The following is a 13,996-nucleotide window of genomic DNA, read 5'->3' as shown; positions in this document are numbered from 1 at the left end:
GCGGCGCGTCCCGGCGGTGCGCGGGCGAGGCGCGGAGCGCTCCCCCCTCCGCCTGAGCCCGTCCCGGGCTGGCGGTAAGGTTCGTGCCCGGGCCGGGGCACAAGCCAGCGGGGGGAAGCGGCCACGGGCGCTGGGCGAACCGCCCGGCCAAAGCACAGCGACGGCCCGCCCTCGGCCCCCGCCCCGCCCCCGCCCCGGGCAGAGGGCCGCCCCCCGGCCGCAGCTCCCGGCCCCGTCAGCGGGGGCACACGCCGCCCTGCCGCCGGCACGGCTCTGCCGGCGGGTGCGGGGGAGCGGCTCGTGCTGCGGGACACCCCCCTCCCCCACCTTCGCCAACGGCCGCTCTAACGGCCCCTTCACGGGCGCCCCCCGCGCCGCCAGCCGCCTCCCGCCCACCGGCCGCGCGGGGGCGCCGCGCGGGGCGGGTGCGGGGGGAGGAGGGCGGGGGGAGGGCGCGCGTGCGCGATGACGCGCCGGGACGTGCCCGCTATATGAGCCCCGGCAGGCGCTGACTCGGCCCTTTCCGCCTCGCTCCCGCCCGCTCTCGGGTCGCTGCGCAGAGACCCGCGCCGCCGCCGCCCGTCGCCGCCGCCATGATCATCTACCGGGACTGCATCAGCCGTAAGAGCGGCGGCGCGGCGGGGGGGGGGCGACGCTGGGGCCGGGAGGGGCGGGCGGCGGCTCGGTCGGCCGGGGGAAGCGGCTGGTCGCGGCCTGGGCCCGGCCGCTGGGCCCGGCGGTGCCGCGCATGTGCAGTGCGGGCGGCGGCGGCGGGGGCCCGGGGGGGGCAGGGCCGGGCCCGGGGGGGCTCGGGCCGGGCCCGCGGGGCCCGGGGGTGGGGGAGCCGGAGGGAGCGTGGGCCCGGCCGGGCGGTGAGGGGAAGGGGCCGCGGGCCGGCGCGGGGGAGCGGAGGGTGGAGGCTGACGCGGCGGCGCCCGCCTGTGTGTGTCCGTCCCCCGCAGAGGACGAGATGTTCTCGGACATCTACAAGATCCGGGAGGTGGCGAACGGCCTGTGCCTGGAAGTGGAGGGGAAGGTGAGTGGCCCGGCCGCCCCGGGCGGTGGGGGGGGGGCGGGCCTCGCAGCGGTGACTCTGGGCCGGGGAGCCGGGCCGGTGGCGGAGGCACGGCTTGGGGAGCGGGGACCGGCTTCCTGCGGGGGCCCGAGAGGGGGGCACCCACCGCGGCCGGGTGCCTGTGGCCGAGGCAGGGCCGGCCGGTGGTGAGCGAGAGGGCCCGGGGCAGCCAGGCTGGTGTGCGGCGCCGGCGGTGTAGCAAAGCTTCGGTCAGGTGTTGGGAGAGCCGTCTGGCTTAAACCGTGCTCGGGCTGCAGTCGGGTTCCTTGTGCTTAACTGTGGCTCTGAAGTCATGCCCTGCTGTCAGGTCATAGATGTGTAAGAGCGGTAGCGTTAAAACTTTCGCAGAGCCGTTAAGTTTTTTGATGTCTCTAAATCTAGATGGTCACCAGGACAGAGGGTCAAATTGATGACTCTCTAATTGGTGGCAATGCCTCTGCTGAAGGTCCTGAGGGAGATGGAACAGAAGCCACGGTCATAACCGGTGTCGATATAGTAATAAACCACCACCTTCAGGAAACCAGCTTTACAAAAGAATCCTACAAGAAATACATCAAGGATTACATGAAAGCGTAAGTATTGGTAGGCGTTATCTTTAAAAGGGATTGTGAAATTTATTTAGTTTGAGATTTTAAAAACAGTGTTGAACTTTATTCCCAGTAGGTGTTAGTTTTGATACACGTGCCAAACCGGCTGTGAACTTCTGTAATGTCTTAACGCTTGGCAGAACTGGAGCTCTAAAGAATTGATACTGGAATATCTAAGTTTATTTTGGCTGAGGTAGAGGACCTGGTCATGTGCTTTAGATCTTATTTGTAACCCTGTTGTTTTCTTTTGGGTTTCTTCATGCCAAACCTTCATGTGGAAGGGGGTTAGGTGGTCAAGAAAAGCTTCCTGAAGCTTTTCTAACTTGACACTTAAATGTCCAAAAATAATGTGTGTGAATGAAACTTCTTGCTAATTTAAGGTGTAATTTCTGTTGCTCATGGTTCAGTGGGTTAGTATGAAAGGTGAAAATGCTTTCCAATACTGACAGAGAGTACTCTTGGTGCTGTGGAAGTGGCTTGCTAATTTTCATCTACCACTAGAAGTGAGCTTGATGACTGGCAGGCACTGTTCTGCTAGTTCCCTTCAAATTTGGGGGCTTTGAGAGGGAACAGGAGAAAGGCAGCAAAATCAGTTTGACTGCTAGTAACTCTTCTTGCTATGATGTGATGCTGCACAGTGAAGTTATTAAGCTAGAACATGTTTTCAGTGTGTTTTTCCTTCCAGAATCAAAGCCAGACTTGAGGAACACAAGCCAGAGAGAGTAAAGCCTTTCATGACTGGGGCTGCAGAACAAATCAAACACATCCTTGCTAACTTCAAAAACTACCAGGTAATGAAACTTCTGTCTCTTTACTGCAATGATGCAAGCTGCAATTGGTTCATCTGCTGAACTAGTTTGAGTTTTGAGGGCCTCTCTTGTGGGGACATCCTTTCTCTAAGAGCGTTAGGGTTTCTGAGAAGCAGGGAGGAGAAAGAGCGAAAGACTTGGTGTTTGGGGGTCTTATTTCAGCTTGCACTGTTTGTAGTTAACTACACTTCACAGTTCCTAAATGGCGATAACTGTGAGTTAAAAGACTTGAAAGAAGGATAACTTTGTCCGTTGTGTCTTACTCTGCTGTTCATAGTAGTGTGGTGTGGCACTAAAATGGATGAGCTGCAAAAGCAAAATTGCTGCAGCTGGTCGTGGAGACTTCGAACTGGGAGATGTTGTAGCTTTCTTATACAAAAAGGCACTTTCTCCTGGTAATAGCTCATTAAATGTCTCAGTAACATATTTCTCTGAAGTTCTTTGTAGGAGAGAACATGAATCCAGATGGCATGGTGGCTCTTCTGGATTTCCGTGAGGATGGTGTGACCCCGTATATGATTTTCTTTAAGGATGGCTTAGAAATTGAGAAATGTGTAAGTACTGACCTGAAATGGATGAATGTGCCTAACTGCTGCTACATGATTAGCTCTTTCAATGCATCACTTGTTCTCTTGTATCCCTGTTGAACAGTAGCTGCCAGTTCAAAAACTTAAAAGTTCATGTAAGTACACCCTAATTGCTACTTTGTGTTATACAAAGTGGCTGGAACTTCCATTGTATACTATTCAATTATAGTAAAAGGGGACATAGTTTCACTGTAGCGATTCATGGTGACTTAATGGCTAAGAAATGTAGGAAGAATTGCCTTGGCGAAATGTGTAATTGGTTATGGTTTTAAACTATTAGATTAAAGACAATGTCCTCTGAAATGGAGCACTTGCTACTTTGGTCCCTCTTGTGGGGGTTAATTCTGAAGTATTTGGTCATGTTTTTTCTTCTTTCACTTAATCTGATGCCCTTATTTTGTTATGCAAGAACTGTTTAAATATTGCCCTAAATTTGGGATCACAGTGATACTTGACTGAGTACTTAACCTTATTCTACTTGGAATCTCCAGCTGTCTAAGCTCAGACAGCTCCTGTGGTCTGCTTTAACTACTCTTGGAATGTGATTGCAGTGAAACAGTATTTGGATCCCAACACTTGTACTTTTAGCTTATTTGGAGAACTGTGGAATTTGATGCAGACTAGCAGTGTGGAATCACCAATTGCTTTGCCCAGTCATTGTGGACTTACGAAGTCTGTTTATAGCCAGCTAAATTTATCTGTAAAGCCTCTTACAGGCTTTCTGGTATGCCAGTCATGTAAAGATGAACCAAATTCTATTGTGGAGCAGTAGTCCAACTAAGGGAATGCTTTTACTGGCCAAAACAGACACACAGCTTCCTGCAGCTTGACTGAAGGGTGATGTCTGTCCTGGGCCCTAGAATAGGTGGTCACCTGGCAGGTACCTTCTCAGACCAGAAGCTTGCATGCATCTACCCTACTTGGGCAGACCTTTTGGATTCGGGTAACACCATCTTCAGGTAGGTGGAGTTACAGGAATAGCATCAGGGTGTTCCAGTGGGCAAAAAACCTTACAGCTTCTTTGTGTACAGCTCTCTGAAGAGAGACATATGTACTTGTAAACTTTAGTACTTCTTTAGGACATACTCTTATTTGAAAGGAAATCTGAAACTTGGTGTGTCAAGAAAAAGGGGATGAATAAGCATCCAGTCTGGCTTGCTCAGCAGCTGGTACCAGTTGCTCTGTATGATCATAAAAAATGATCAGCATCCTCTGATAGACCATGAGCACTCTTTCTGTTGCTTTCTGGTTTGCACTAAGATGCAAAAATAACTTCCTTGCGCTTTCTGCCTGCCTGACTGTGGCAGCTCAGATTGAATTAGGGAATACACAAGTAAGTTATAGAAACTTACTGTGACTGTCTTGACATTGAACTAACCCTTGCTACTTTTGTTTCAGTAACAAATCAAACAGTATGGTTTTGGATCACTTGTCTTCATAGCTGGCTGCTGTTTCTTCTTCATTGGCACAACACCAGGAATCGGCAATGTCTAACTGGACTGATGTCATCTTGAGCTTTATTCACTTATTTTGACCCTGATTTGGAGTGGAGGCATTGTTATAAAAAAAAGAAAAAAAAAAAACCCCAAACATCTGTCATGTAGGTTGTCTAAAATAAAACTCATTTAAACCCATTTTAGGTGATGCCTTTTGGTCTGATGTGTTTCTTAGGGTAACTTGCAGGAGAGGTTGCAGCAAGGTGTTTGTCCAAGGATTTGGTAGTGCGCTAGGACCAGGCTATACTACTGACAGTACAACTTGACTGTTTCCAGACAGACTTCACGCAGTTTTTACCTGTGGCTTTGGAGTGCAAGAGCAGGCAGAGGTCAATAAGGCAAAGTCCAAGAAATGCCATCATAATGGAGTGGACCACCTTCGTCTTTCATGATTGCTCAGAGACTTCTCTGGAAGAGATACCAAAATTGGTAAAAAAAAAAAAACCACCAAAAAACCCAACAAAAAAACCTCATACAAATACACCCAGAATGGACTATGCACTATTCAAGCTGAGTGCTGGCTGAGCTGCTGTGTCAGACAAGGATACTTGAGTCTGTTCTCAGTTGTAGTATGACTTCAAGATCAAAGTAGGAGGATGGATGGAACAGGAGTCAACACCAGCACACTGTCTGAGCCCGAGTACTGGGAACACTGGGGAAGAGGGTGAAATTATGAGGTTTTTCAGCACAGCCTGGCTGTGGTAATCGCTCCTTTGTATTTGACAGCTATTCAGGAGCAGGTTAACTAGAACTTGGTCAGTTTGCAGGGTTTGGGGGTTTTCTGTACTACTAGAGGAGAGAAATGTTGGAATGACCATTTCAGAGTTTTTGTGTCTGTCTTGTTGGTTTTTGGGCCCTGGTGCAGGAGGGTTGAGGTGGAGCCAGGTTTCTGCAGGGGTGAGATAGATGTGGCAGCAGGCTGGGAGGAGTGATAGTGTCTGCGGAGGTGGGAGTGGAGTGTGCCCTAGTTATCTCGGAGGTTCCTATCTGGTTTGTCTATTTTAGTTCTGTGGGAACTTCATTTACATATGTGGTGGTGTGGTGTGTTGGTTTGTGTTTGGTTTTTTTTTGGCTTTCCCGAGTAAGTCGGGCCAGCTGCACTGCTGGCTGAGGTACAACTTTGGTGTAATCTGAGTGATGTAAATTAATACTCCTCTGCCTTTACCCTATGGGGCTGAAAGGGAGGCAGGTTCAAAGCCTAAATAAAATCAGTGTGAGCCAATTTTTGTTTTCCTTGCAGAGGCTTTGTTTAACAGGGTTGGGTGAGGATGTTGCATGTGCTGGGAGCTTGGGAACACTTGCTCAGTTTGAGACTCTGCTTCTCAGTGGAGTAAGGTTAGTGTAGGCAGGGCAGTGCTTGTGTGGCTGTGCAGCCCCTAACATCCCTGGCTTCCACTTCCAGTCAGTGAGCCAAAGTGTTCAAAACTGCATGGAGCTGGTACGTGGGAGTGACAATGGCTCTTCTGCCTGCTTGCCTGGTTATGCTGGGGCTGGGAACCCTGGGCACAGGCTTGAAGCAAACTGCTGTGTGGCAGCTGTGTACAAATGACAAGGTGCTGCTTTGAAAAGCAGGTGCTTAAAAGCATGATGAGCACTGCCTCGCTGTTGGGTTGAGTGGCTTATGGCAAATTGCGTGCCATCCTGTCTGTACTCCAGGCTAACTGGGATATTTAATTGGTGTGTGCAAGCATGCTGAGCTATTGGGTTACATGCTCCCATCAATCTCGTATGTCTTTTCTGTGTGGTGGAGCCTCTGATGGGGAGTCTCCCTTCAGCCTGTTGTAGGAAAGTGTCAGTTCAAGGGCTCTTGAGAATGCAGGATTTTGTTGTTTGCTTTTCCAGTGAGCCCTGGCAAGAGAAGCGGTTTTGTGGCTGGCTGCACTGTGCTTCCCAAAAATGCATTGCTGCCTTCGCTTTCTTGGGCAAAAGGGCAAGTCTTGCTGCTCTGCAGTGTCAAATGTGCCAGGCACCAGTGAGGAGAGGTTAAACCACACCCGGTGGCAGGGAAGGACTGTGGCAGTGACAAGCAGCGGTCTCTGCTGCACTGCTGTGGTAGCTGCCTGCAGTGGAGGCAGGGTGAGGGGAAAGGTGGGATCCAGCGCCTTGCATTGGGAGTTGCTGCTTGCTGTTAAGTGGGAGGCCTGCGATGCAACTCGGCTGAAAATGAAGTTGGCATATTTCTTCATAACCCAGTTCCTCCTGTTCTGGCCCCTCTTCGTTTCAAGCAGCTGTTCTGTGGGGCTGAAAAGCCAAAGTGATTTGAGAAGGCAAGGCTTTGTAAGGCTGTTAATGCTACAGCTTTGGAGTTACTGAATTGATTAAAAAAACCTCCTCATAACAAATTACCCTATTGCTTAAACACAGCCTGAACTGAAGGACAACTTTAAAACTTACCCCCATCTTGTTTTAAAGTGTGCTTATCAGGCTTGTATCTTGCATTCCTGGGAAGATATTTTCCGTGGCTGGAAGGACTGTGGAGCTGGGAAGGATCCAAACGGCTTTTCCCCAAAGCCTCGTGGGGTAGGTGAAGTGGCTGGGTGTCAGCCCTGCACAGGGCAGGAGGCTGTTCCTGCACCTCCCATGAGGTGGCTGCTGGCAGGGGAGGGCTGATGGCTAATGGGGGGGGGGGAGGGGAGAGACGGGACTAGATGGACACCTTCCATTTTAATTTTGTACTTTTGTGTTGAAGGTTGTGATGTCTTTGGGCTGGAGGAAGTGGCTACTGTGCTTGGCATGTGTCCTGTGGTCCCCTTTGGCCTTTTGCTTTCCCACCCCAATGCTGCTCTTCTTGCTGCCCCAGCTGGATCTTGCCCCACCTACAAATCTGTTCTTTTTTGCCCTCTCAAAGCATCCCTGCAGTGTCTCCAGCCCCACAGCCCAGCGCTGGTAAAATATCCCACCCCTGTGGACCAGTGACTGTGCTGTTAACATTTGAATGACGCTGCAGCAGCTTGCTGCTCCTTGGCTGCCTGCTTTGAGGAGAAAGGGTGCAAGCCTGGGCATGTTGATGCTGTGGAGGGAACAGCTGGCGTGCTGGGAGAGGTGCTGGTGGGGCCATGGGGAGCTGGATACCCCCTTACCCCCTCGGGTACTCTGCCCATTGGCTTTGCCTGTGCAGCTTGGGCGGGGGGTGGGTGCCAGAGCCCAGGTGGGGGGTGGTCCTGGAGCCTTGTGCAGCCCTCAGCTTCTGCACAAGGAGGGAGAGCCTGCAAGAAATGAACGGATGTAGGGAACAGAGCTGGGTGGTTTTTTGGGTTGTCCCACCCCCGGGCTTGGTTTAGCTTAAGGCCGGAAGGGACTTGGCATAAGCTTAGGCTATGATTGTTGTCAAATTATTTTTTCAAGCAGATGTAGAAAAAAAATAAATGCTCAACTTGCTTCCTTCCCTCAGCAAGTCTCTGTTGAGCTGGCTTAGGCCAGCCTGCTGTCATCCTGGGCAGTGTCTTCAGTGACAGCTATGTAGGGAGGATGCTTTTATTATACAATAGCATCTGCATCAAGATACCTCTGCTCTCACGTGCTGCTGCTGACTTGGAGCAGGTAAGATGCCTCCTCCTGCTCCTGTGGACCTCTGGCTGCGCTTCAGCTCTGCAGCCGTTGCCCCAGGATGCAGCTGCTGTTACAAACTAGTGGTTTGCTGTTTGCTCTGCACCAGCCAGCAAGTAAGTAAATCTTGGTGTCACTGCTAACCCACAGTGGGAGAGCAGCAACTGAACACCATGTTCATTTAGCTTGGACATAAATGCCTCAGTAGGAGGAAAAAAACCCGCTAGCCAAGTCTGAAAATCTTTGCCCTGAACAGCCCAGAATTCATCGCCAGGAGCACAAGCGTGCTGGTTTGTGGTCCCTGGGCCCTGGTTGCCTTCTGGTTGAAGCTGCAGCTGGAAGCTGTTGTGCAAAGATGACAGCCAAGTGGCTGTGGCCAGGGCTGGGGGAGCTTTACTGGGTGCCAGCAAATGCTGGCAGGCCCTGAAGAGCATTGTGGAGGGGCACAGCAGGATGTTAAGGATGCGCGTAGCTGCTGGGTGTTTCGAGCCATCAGAGCTGCGCTCATCACCTTCCACTTCTGGCAGAAAGAAGCCAAAAGCCCTCGGAGGCCTTTTTAGAATCTTGGTGTGTGATGCCAACAAGAGGCAGCAGCTGAATGTGGTGAGAAATTATGAGAAATCATTTCTCTGCACCCATCCTGTTACCCTGGGAGCCAACAGCTGGGGTTCCTTGCCCTGTGTGACCAGCAGGCCAGGAGGAAGCACTGCTGGCGTTCCAGAGTGGCCGTGCTCTCCCATCCTCTGCAAGGTGTGAGCATGCCGGCAGCCCTGCCAAAGCAATGTAGCTGCTTTTTTTTAATTATTTTTTTATAGGGAATGTCCAAAAATTAGATGCTTGGGAAGTATGTAACGATTAGCTTCCCAAATTCTTTGTAATGGAGTAGTTGAGAAAAGAAAAAGCTAAAGCTGGATGCTCCCTCGCTGCTCCCTGCGGAGGTGCAGCTAGCAAAGCCCCACTGTGGCACTGGCTGAGGTTCATCTCTACCTACAGCTGTCTGCACCTGGGACTGGCACCCTTGGCCCCTCCAGCCGACCAGGGAGGGCTGATTTCTCTGCCTCCTGCAGCCCCAGAACTGCTTGCAGCTGCTGGGCCTTGGTCAAGCTGCCCACAAAAAGATGTTTCAAGGGCTTGGTGCAGCCCTCGCTGCTGGCTCTGGCTGCCCTGGCCCAGCAGCCACCTCGTGGCACATGCTTTCTGGTGGCATAAGACTGCTGTGGCCCCCACGAACACACCTGAATTTAAGCAGAAAAGGCAAGATAGTGGCTGCCCACAGGTAGAGGGATTTGTGTTCATGGCCCCTTGCTTAGTGGGCTAGGTAGCTTTAGGAACTTGTGGCTGGGGGTGCTTGGGCTGGTGGGCCCTGCCTCGCTGCAGCCTCTCCCATCGCTGGAGTGTAGCCTCTTCCCAAGGCTGGGCTTGGCTGAGTGGTGGAGGGAGGCTTCTCGGGAGTCAAAGCTGGGTTTTATGTGAGTGAGACTCTGGAGAGAAAAAAACCAAAACACCAAAAACAACCACACCCAAACACCTTAAATTAGATGTGTGAAGCCCAGGGTGGGCGGGTCTCATTGCCCTCCCCCAGTGCTATCAACCCTCCCACCACAGACTGGTGGGTGCAGGCGTAGGTCCAGGAGGCTGAGGAAGTATTCTGTAGTTTCCTTTGTCATTTTTAATCAAGCTTTTGCCCTTGCATGTTCCTTTTCTACTTGGTTACCTGTCTCACAGCTGCTGAAAGCCTTCCCTGCCTCCTGGAGGTGCTTAGGTTCCTGTGGAAATGCCACTTTCAAGAATGAGTTCCAGAGGTAAAACTAGTTAATGGAGCAGAGGGGAAAAGAAACAAGGTGTTCTTTTTCTTTCAAGATTGAAAGCCAAGGTCTGCACCTTCTCCCTTCTATTTGTCTGTAGTTGCAAACATACCGGCTGCAGAAGCCCAAACCCCTACGTAACACCATCAGGGGCAGCAAGTCCCTCTTGGATGACCGCACTTGTCCAAGCAGTGCGTTTTGGCAGAGGTCTGGAGACCAGTACCAAGCAGCTCCTTCTGTTGAGGTTCTTGAGGGCAGGAGAACAGGATCACTGTGTGTTCATCTGCTGGTGCTTGAATCTCCTCACACAAGCCCTAGGTGTGCTTAGCTGAAGGGATGCTCAAAGGCACCTGTGTTCATTGACACCCCACCCCCCCACCCCCCCCGGCTTAGAGCTGCCCTCTGTTTCTCATCTAAAGGCGTTTTTCAATTCCTTATTCCAAAATGTGGTAAACTTAAGAATTTATTTGATGGGAGCTGAATGTGGAGGGGTTTGACTTTCTTGACAGATGAGAGCCTTGACACCTGCTGCAGCCCCAAGTGCTGAGCTCTTCTGGAATGGGTCTTTTTTTGATCTTTCCTGTTGGAGTTTGTCATCCTTGTGTGAGTAACTAAACACTCCCTGAGAAAGGCTGACCACACATAGTCTTTGTTGGGGGAGCCAGGAGTGTCCTGCAGTCCTGCCGTTGGTACGAGAAACAGTGCAGGTTGTACCCAGCCACAGCTTGGTGAGAAGTTCAACAAGCAGAATGATCTTCCAGGTGAGCTTGGAGCAACGGCTCAGCTCTGATGCTGTGTTAGTGAGAAAGATTTAGGAGTCGAATAAATACAGTGACTAATGAAAATGCTATCCTGGTGACAGGGACATGTGAACATGGGTGGGCACAGCTGACACATGCAGGAGGTATATTCAGCTGGAGCCAACTCCAAGCAGCTGGTAAGGCCAATACATAGCTGACTCAAAGCATGGATGACTTGTAGGGAACATCCGTTGGGATCACAGCATCTAGTGAGCTCAGATCCCACTCCCAGCTGTGTCAAAGACGTGGTGTCAGTTACAGCCACACAGCTTTTGGCCAGCCTGCAGCTAATATCTGCATTTAATTTCTGCTGCTGTTTCTCATGCAGCCCTGCCGGGCCCATCAGCAGGGGAGGCAGGTGGCAGCAGGCACCTGTTTAGAGCCGTGAGCTGGTGGGGAGCAGAGCATGGCAGCACTGGGACCAGCCTGTCCCATGCTGGGTGCAAATCCACCCCCTGTCCTCGCTTACCAGTGGCAGCCTCTGCACTGCCAGCCCACTGGCACCGGGATGTCTCTGCTGGGCCAGCTGCATCACTGTCGCCTCCCATCAGCTCAGGTCCATGCTGGTACTGCCTGGGTGTGCCCAGTATAAAATTTCTGATGACTCAAAAGAACTGGTCATGTGGGAGAAGTAATGTTAGAGAGCTGGATGTGCTTTTAATCTCATTTAATGGCATTTAGCACATTGATATCTCTGCTCATGCCTATGGGACCTGCTTGTGGACCAATGTTTCAACAATTAATATTCAAGAGCATCTGCATGAGCACAGTTCGGCAGCAAGCAAATACAGCAGCACATGCAAAGCCAGCAGGGAACTGGTGCTCATCATGGCTGTGAGTTCAAAGTTTAAATGAATCTGAACGTGGGGGCTGAGGGATCAGACTTGAATGCCTAACAAGCCGCCTCCTCCACTCCTTCAGCAGATGGCAATCCTGCTAACAGCACTTGTGTAAGGTCCCCTTGCAGAACAAGTGGAGCGGAGCTGGAGAGTTTTTGCCAGTTATCGTGTGCTGGATCCAAATGAGGTTGTCCCAAATGCTATATGATTATTGCAGCCTTGCATGAAGTTCGACCAGTCCTGCACATTGTGTTCTATAGCAAGACACGAAGGCTGACTTCCTGGGTTTCTCTCACAGCCATTAGCAAGCTGGGTCCTGCTTGCAGAGCCTGAGGAGACGGGATTCAACGGCAGCATTTATGAAAGCGCACACATCCCCGGAATGTTACCTGCTCTTCAAAAACTCAGTAATCCACCTCCTATATGAGGTGGAAGTTGTGCTTTTAAAACATCACCTTCTGCTTTATATACCGGTATACTAATGAGGTTTTTTTCCACAGTTTTCTTTGCTCTTTCTTTAACATAAAAGCTTTGAGAATATAATTTAATAGTCCCCTCCCATCTCCTTTCCTGTTTCTTCCCCAAAAGGATGTTGAACCCTTGCAATGTGCATTTAAAAAATGGCTAAACAGAGACACAGATGCATTAAGAAATCTTCCCCAAAACACAGAGAAACCCCCAGTGGCAAAGCCAGCAATAAAAACATGGTTTGAAAAAACCCTTCATACCTACGCTATCTAAATCACAACGTGTTCAGTCAATAATGCAGAACATTGCATGGTACAAATTAAAATAATGATTTTATTGATATGCTTAAACATAGGTAACATGATGATATAAAACGAGAGAAATCTATTCCTTGATGTACCTAACAGACAGACACTTCATTTTTTTTTTCTCAGTAATCACTTGGTGGGGGAGGGAGACTGTTGTCTTCCCACTGACCTGTTGTTCCTATGGAGTCTAAGGACCATGATGAGCACTTGTGGTTACGGCTGTTTTTTCTAAGCCTGATCCCAAAAGGAGCATCATGTCTGTTGCACCCACACACTGCACAGAAGGTTGTGCACCTTTGCAGACTTCCAGACAAAGCCCTGACAGATCCCAGCAGAAATGAGGGTATTAACCTGGTTCTACTCGAATGCAAAACCACAAAGTTAATGGTTTCCTCTAGGACACGTTTTCCAAAGTCATCAAGGCTTTGAAAAGCCATAAAGCTAACAAAGAAAAGATCAGAACTCAAAAGATTTCTAATAAAGATAAATCTAATACAAGTTATTCTATAAATATTTTTTTCCTGTCAAAAGACAAAACACTTATAGAAACATACAAGAAATATTCCTTGGAAAAAAAATGAAGCTACGGAAAATTACAAAGTATCAGCTGCTTTAACTTGAATCTTGCAGAATTGCGCTGTGCTCAGTCCTATCTGTAAACCCACCACAGTTCCCTCAGTGCAATCACTCTAATTGGCTCTTGCTTTGTAAATGCCTTTGTTAATCACTCTTTTCTTCTCCTTGGTAATGTCTGTATTCTGGCTTCAGCTCCCATGTGTTTTTGTGGGTCCCCTTCACATTGTAGATGCCTATTTCTCTTAAAATTTCTTTCAAGTATATCTGAAAGGAAACAAAAATCAAATTATACAGGCAGGCACTTAGCACAGTTCCTATGCGAGGTCTCATGATCTGCTCAATCACATCAGCTTGGTTCACAGAACTCATCCGGTGGGCAGCAAGGTTGGCTGATGGGCACTAGCCAGAGCGGTAATGGCTCTGTGATAGACTTCCAGCCCTGGGCACCAACAGTGATTAAGCAGCAGATTAAGTGTAACACCCAGCTCAAGCCCCAGCGAAGCTGCAGGGAGCACCCAAGCTCCAGTGTGACAGCTCCCGGGTATTCCCGGCCAGCCCTGCTGGGGTGCAGACAGGCAGGTGCTAGCTAGATGATGCTTCACAGGCTGCAGAAAAGAGGGGTAGGTGATGCTGAGGTTGTCTCACACATCTTCCTCCTGGAATTTCTTCACCTAAGCTACAAGCTCTTGGCTTTTCATCTTGCTTGGGCTGGGATTATCTTGAAACTCCCTGCTTTATTCAGACACCTTCAAAGCCCCAAGCTGTTGGTTTTCATGCCATTTTTGCAAAGCCTTCAGCGTTTTATTATGGCCTCATTTTCAGAGAGCTGAGTAGGTGCCAGAGAATTTTCTAATACATTCAAGTGTTAACGCTAGGAAGAAAAATCAAAGAAAAAAACCAAGTGAAGCTATGATACCAGTAGTATCATCTTTGACACACGACAGCTCACTAATATAGCCCTCCTTAACTCTTCATAATAAACACCAGTAATTTGTTTCATTTCTTAAAGAGCCGATTGCCTGCTTGTTTGTTTAAATATTAATCAGGACCAACTTGAGTGGATTGCCATGGCAACTGCAGACCACAGTTTAAGAATCTCC

General features: G+C 50.0%; 2 protein-coding genes, 1 long non-coding RNA gene and 1 other non-coding gene across 4 annotated transcripts in view; 3 read left to right on the top strand and 1 right to left on the bottom strand.

Moving 5' to 3' along the window:
• The first annotated feature begins 459 nt into the window (after window positions 1-459).
• TPT1 (tumor protein, translationally-controlled 1) lies at window positions 460-4,692 on the top strand. The gene is made up of 6 exons (XM_055801792.1): window positions 460-621; window positions 963-1,036; window positions 1,457-1,647; window positions 2,348-2,453; window positions 2,909-3,025; window positions 4,457-4,692. The coding sequence occupies exons 1-6, from the start codon at window positions 594-596 to the stop codon at window positions 4,457-4,459; spliced, it is 519 nt and encodes a 172-aa protein (XP_055657767.1). The 5' UTR covers window positions 460-593; the 3' UTR covers window positions 4,460-4,692.
• LOC114011156 (small nucleolar RNA SNORA31) lies at window positions 4,262-4,391 on the top strand. Its single transcript, XR_003552976.1, has one exon. It is a non-coding gene; the product is annotated as a small nucleolar RNA SNORA31 (small nucleolar RNA).
• Window positions 4,693-9,714: 5,022 nt separating the features above from the next.
• LOC129784297 (uncharacterized) lies at window positions 9,715-12,036 on the top strand. The gene is made up of 2 exons (XR_008746826.1): window positions 9,715-9,902; window positions 10,006-12,036. It is a non-coding gene; the product is annotated as an uncharacterized LOC129784297 (long non-coding RNA).
• A 289-nt stretch (window positions 12,037-12,325) lies between these two features.
• The window catches only part of GTF2F2 (general transcription factor IIF subunit 2), an 87,585-nt gene continuing 85,914 nt past the window's right edge, over window positions 12,326-13,996 (bottom strand). Inside the window, exon 9 of the mRNA XM_055801791.1 lies at window positions 12,326-13,160. Coding sequence (XP_055657766.1) covers window positions 13,041-13,160 — 120 coding nt within the window. The 3' untranslated portion in view covers window positions 12,326-13,040. The remainder of the gene's footprint in view (window positions 13,161-13,996) is intronic.

This window comes from Falco peregrinus, chromosome 4 (genome assembly GCF_023634155.1).
Source record: "Falco peregrinus isolate bFalPer1 chromosome 4, bFalPer1.pri, whole genome shotgun sequence".
NCBI classification, from domain to species: domain Eukaryota; kingdom Metazoa; phylum Chordata; class Aves; order Falconiformes; family Falconidae; genus Falco; species Falco peregrinus.
Note: the sequence above shows the minus strand (reverse complement) of the source record. Positions and strands in the feature narration are given on the sequence as shown.

Excerpts from the sequence above, each read along its gene's own strand:
- TPT1 (XM_055801792.1), top strand. The coding sequence starts at position 594 with ATGATCATCTACCGGGACTGCATCAGCC. Across the intron at positions 1,037-1,456 it reads GCCTGGAAGTGGAGGGGAAG|ATGGTCACCAGGACAGAGGG; the intron begins GTGAGTGGCCCG and ends CTCTAAATCTAG. Across the intron at positions 2,454-2,908 it reads CTAACTTCAAAAACTACCAG|TTCTTTGTAGGAGAGAACAT; the intron begins GTAATGAAACTT and ends ATTTCTCTGAAG.